Source organism: Galendromus occidentalis, unplaced genomic scaffold (assembly GCF_000255335.2).
Source record: "Galendromus occidentalis unplaced genomic scaffold, Mocc_1.1 scf7180000077446, whole genome shotgun sequence".
Taxonomy (NCBI): Eukaryota; Metazoa; Arthropoda; class Arachnida; order Mesostigmata; family Phytoseiidae; genus Galendromus; species Galendromus occidentalis.
This window is the reverse complement of record NW_003805434.1, coordinates 1,447,932-1,452,689: the sequence shown is the minus strand read 5'-3', so window position 1 is coordinate 1,452,689 and position 4,758 is coordinate 1,447,932. Positions and strand designations below refer to the sequence as shown.

The 4,758-nt window shown below is 50.0% G+C and overlaps 1 protein-coding gene across 1 annotated transcript; it reads left to right on the top strand.

Annotated features, from left to right (window-relative positions):
• Window positions 1–1,278: 1,278 nt before the first annotated feature.
• Window positions 1,279–3,505, top strand: LOC100902500 (casein kinase II subunit alpha). The gene is made up of 7 exons (XM_003743437.2): window positions 1,279–1,354; window positions 1,479–1,693; window positions 1,873–2,065; window positions 2,168–2,324; window positions 2,439–2,811; window positions 2,888–2,998; window positions 3,101–3,505. The coding sequence occupies exons 2-7, from the start codon at window positions 1,563–1,565 to the stop codon at window positions 3,201–3,203; spliced, it is 1,068 nt and encodes a 355-aa protein (XP_003743485.1). The 5' UTR covers window positions 1,279–1,354; window positions 1,479–1,562; the 3' UTR covers window positions 3,204–3,505.
• Window positions 3,506–4,758: the final 1,253 nt, after the last annotated feature.

The window sequence follows — 4,758 nt, the reverse complement described above, 5'->3', positions numbered from 1 at the left end:
TTGCCGCTCTTATCGTTAACGGGACATTTAGTTGCGCCATGGCTTCCGTACCCATTAAAGTGACGTCAAGGCTCCTTCAATCTGACTCATCCGACTCCGACAGGCTTCTCTGTGAAGGCGAGCTTCCATAAACTACCTTGTCGGAGAATCAAAGTCGGTAGCTCTGCGCGACGTCGACCGAGTTTCTTGGTCGCCCTAATTCGCTTTTAGGGAATTCTCTCCCGGAAAGCTTCCATCCGGGATCCCCGTCCGAGAAACAGTCACCGGACCGGCTCCCGAATTCGGATGTATCACCGAGTCAGCTTCACGCGACGTCGGCGTCGCGCCGCCGGATATCATACAGCGATACGGTCTTCGTTCCGAGATCGGATGCGATAGCTATTTTCCAGCGAGACAACCGGTGCGTTCTCGAGTGCCAAACGGTGAATTTCACTCGTTCAGGACTACTCTCCCTTGAATCTGGCACTGGAATGATTCATCTGAAAGCGATCCGTTGGAGACGTCGTCACCGTGGCTACGAGCTCTAGTGGTACACTCGGATGCATGCATGCCGTTACACCGACGGCCGGGATGAACCAAAAACTGAACCGTCAATGGAAGAGTACATGCACTGAGATGGCAGCAGTGAGGCGAGAGTACCTATAAGGCTGAAAAAGAGCGAGATGCTCCCGGGTGATCTATCTCGAACGACATGTCGCGTAAGCTGGAATCCCGGAACTTCGAGATTCGATCAACAGAAGGAGATAATTATCCCTTCGCTAATCTAAGCGGGAGCTCAGCTTAGCCCCGCGCTTTAGAGCGTAGTGGATTCAAACGTCATTTCTCAAATCGATGTTTAGACTGATCTTGGTGAGCTGTTTATATTTGTTCCGATGCCGATAGAACGGGGAAGGGGAGAAGAAAAGTTTTGTGGTCAATGTTGGATCGCCTTTCGGGCGGTGAACCAAAGTCTCACGTCTCGCGTCCTTGTTCAGAGCCTGTAGTTCCCATCCGAGAGCTGACCGACGGCTCTAGACTCGGATAGAGCAACTCTCTCCAGGAACGTCCCTGGGTAAGATTATTCTCCTCAAGTAATGTGCGGAAGTATAATACTTCGACGTCATGCTGAAACATCGAGGGAGTCCAAGGATCCGTGGGTCGGGAGTTTCTACGTTTATGGCAGAGTTCTGCGACATAAGGCCCATGATGTCTACTAACGCTCCTCTTATCTGGAACAGCATCGTGTTCCCGGAGACACGCAACTCGCTAGAGGACGTGAATGTGGCGGTCATATGACGCGAACGATTGAGCTGGGGTTGTGGGAGACAGACTGCGGTGAAGAATTCTGGCGGGTTTCGTCTCTGCTCCAATCTAGGTGAGAAAGGACTCCATTGAATCGTACAGCATTGTCCCGAGAACAAATAATCCGACTCGCTTGAGAGAATTCCTTCAGGGGGAGAGTTCCACACCGTGTTCCAAGGCGAGTATCTTCATTGCAGGTATCAGTAGGATCCCACCAACGCAACGTTCGAATTCGTCATATCGACGCCTTGTTTTTTCGAGAACAGAAAAAAACCTCGACGATGGCTTCGAGTCTCAAGAACAATAACAACAACAACACACTCGTCCCGAGCGTACCTAGAATGTATTCCGAAGTTCTTAGGAATAAACCCGCGATCTACTGGGACTATGAGCAGATGAAACTGAAATACGGGTGAGCGGGACGCGGCCCTCACGAAGCGTGAACCGAGCCGAATGTTTGGTTTGCACTGGACGATATCACAGTGACGATGATTACAAATAGGTATACTTGAACTACGTATTCAGTGGGATAAGTCAAACTTAGCTGAGACGAAGGCCGAACACTGATTCATTGATTCCTGACCCTGGAAGTAACCACGACGACTACGAGCTCGTGCGGAGACTCGGTCGCGGAAAATACTCGGAAGTATTCGGAGCAGTGCACGTGAAGACGGAAGCTGCTTGCGTGATCAAAGTCCTGAAGGCTGTCAAGAAGAAGAAAATCAAACGTGAAGTCAAAATCCTTCAAAACCTCCGCGACGGCCCGAACATCATCAAGTTCTTCGTGAGTCGAATTGATTGGAGCTCTTATCGAGCGTGAAGCGTGGCTTGTTATCGAGAAGAGTTATCGAGATAGGCTCGCATTGATATGTTTTCTCAACTGCAGGAAGTCCTGAAAAACCCCGCAAGTGAATATACGGCCCTAGCAGTGGAGCTCGTCCACTGCGTTGACCATAGAACACTCTATCCCACTTTCGGGACGAGCGATATCCAATATTACATGTTTCGGCTCCTGACAGCCCTCGATTACGCACACTCTCACGGTAATCCCGAAATTCGGAAAAATTATTATTCGGGAAATGAATGCGTCCCTGCTCTCCAATGCGTCGGTAATCAAGGTGACTTTTCCCTCAAGTGAGTTAAGTTCGGCTCCACAGGCATCATGCATCGGGATGTGAAGCCGCACAACGTTATGATTGATCCCAAACGGAAAATTTTGCGTTTAATCGACTGGGGTTTAGCAGAATTTTACCACACGTGCCAGGACTACAACGTCAAAGTCGCATCGCGATACTTCAAAGCACCTGAACTTCTCCTGGATTATGTTTACTATGACTACTCGATTGACATGTGGTCGTTCGGCTGTATGCTGGCCGCGATAATTTTTCGGAGAGAACCCTTCTTCCAAGGCGCCGACAATAACGACCAGCTGGTGAAAATCGTCAAGGTGCTCGGTATACGCAATTTGAGGATCTACGCGAAGAAGTACAATATTCATGTCGATCCGGCTGTTCTGGAATCGGTCGAACGGTGGGTCAATGCAGACGAGGGAGGGAGGTTGACCAAGAGGCTGGACCTCGATTTGATCTTTCGACTTCCTTTCTAGCCGGCAAAAACGTGCTTGGGAAGACTTCGTCACTAAGTCGAACCACGACGTGGCAACGAAAGTCGCCATCGATCTCGTGGATCGCCTGCTCTTGTATGATCATTCTGAAAGGTTCGATCCTCAGCCCTCCTCGAACGCGCGCTTGCGATCAACAAGAACCCTGTGTGGAGCGGCCTGGAGCTTCTTGTTGACACTATCATGTGTTCCTTCCAGGCTCACCGCGAGAGAGGCTCTACAACACGAGTATTTCCTGAACGTACAGCCTCCCTCGCCGGACGAAACGAGCGCGCTCGAAGCTTCAACCTCAAATCCCTGATGACTGCTGCGGGGAGATCATACTGCATCGTGGTTAGGGAGACTGGGGACTCTCAGAGAGTGTTCAGGTTGTAATGACCGAGTAGAATCGAACGATATATCATCTTTTAGGTTTTTCAAAGCTCGTGAAACGATTCGATTCATGGGGGACTACCTAATGTTTGCCAGACTGTGATAATCGGGAATTGCCCGACCCTATCGAAATGTATCCCTATTTTTTTATCGATTCATCCCATGCGCCTTCGTCAAACGAGGAGCCCCGCATTCCAAAGGCGAATGCGTGGTCACGGAGCTCTCATCGCCGGATAATTTGCTCGAATAAAGTCGACGATCCTTTTGAAAGTAGCATGCGAATCGGTCATCTCTCATCTCTCCGCAAACTGAGCCCACTCATATCATCTCACCAGCCGATAACGGGCACCGATGGGATTGTTGTTGTCATGGTATGGCTTCGCAGAACATTCAGTAAATCAGCGCGGCTTCGATGAATTTTTCTTTCGCTGATAAAGTTCAGCATTATCTTAGACACCTTCTCTTGATTGCACTTCGTGAAGGTCCGACGTCGGAGCGTCTTCGGAACTTCCACGAATCTGCGATCCTGAAGGTTCATCTCGGAGCCGGAGCATGGTGGTTGCGGATAATCACCTTCGTAGTGCGACTTGAAGAGGGACATTTTGCCTACGAAATTATATACATATGTATATATGCATTGCTGAAGTCATAGAAGATGTTGAGAGTCCGAAAAGAAGGTCCTCCGTGGGGTAGATTTTCGTCTTTGATATGATTACATGGACCATAGTTCGAGCACCTCGCAGTTACTGCGTACTCACTTCACTTCTTCGTCTGGTAACGACCAACGGAGGTAATTTTGCCAACGTTTTCTATTTTCCAAGGTGAATGGTGAGCTTGAGTGTGGAATTCTCCGCGAGTGTTACAGTCAGAGTGCTTTGAGCGTACTTCTTTCTCCTCGAACGCAGGTTTCCAACGATTCGAAATAGTCAACGGTAAATGTGTTCGGAGTGCCCGCTCATCGCGCGTTAGAACAGAACATTCGGATAGACTTTATTCTTGATGAGATGACTGTTATCTTTGGTCTGATTTCAGTATCGTTTCGGAACTTCGGCATATGCAACAAACCCCACAATCTCCGATAAGATCTGCTGGGCGATCTAGGCGAGCATCTGGTCCATTTTGTCGAGATCTTTTTGGATTTCCGCGGCTTCGATCTGTCTCTCGAGTAACCCTTGCTGCCTCGCCATTTCCCTCTCACGGTCGAGCATTTTGTTGTGGCGATCGATCATCTCCTGACGCGCTGAGATCGCCTTGTAGTCTACCGGATCGAGGAATCGCCCAGCGATATCCTTTAATTCTTGCATATCGTACGAGTTTGCGCCGCTTCCGGGCTGTGCGAATGTCGGACTCAGGTACGTGGGCAAGTGCTGGAACTGGGGCCGGAAACCATAGCCCGGGATGCGGCCACCGAGCCGGGGCATCCGATAGTGGTAGAGGTGGGGTACCCGCACCGCGGGGGAGCCGACACTGGGACCGCGAAACGA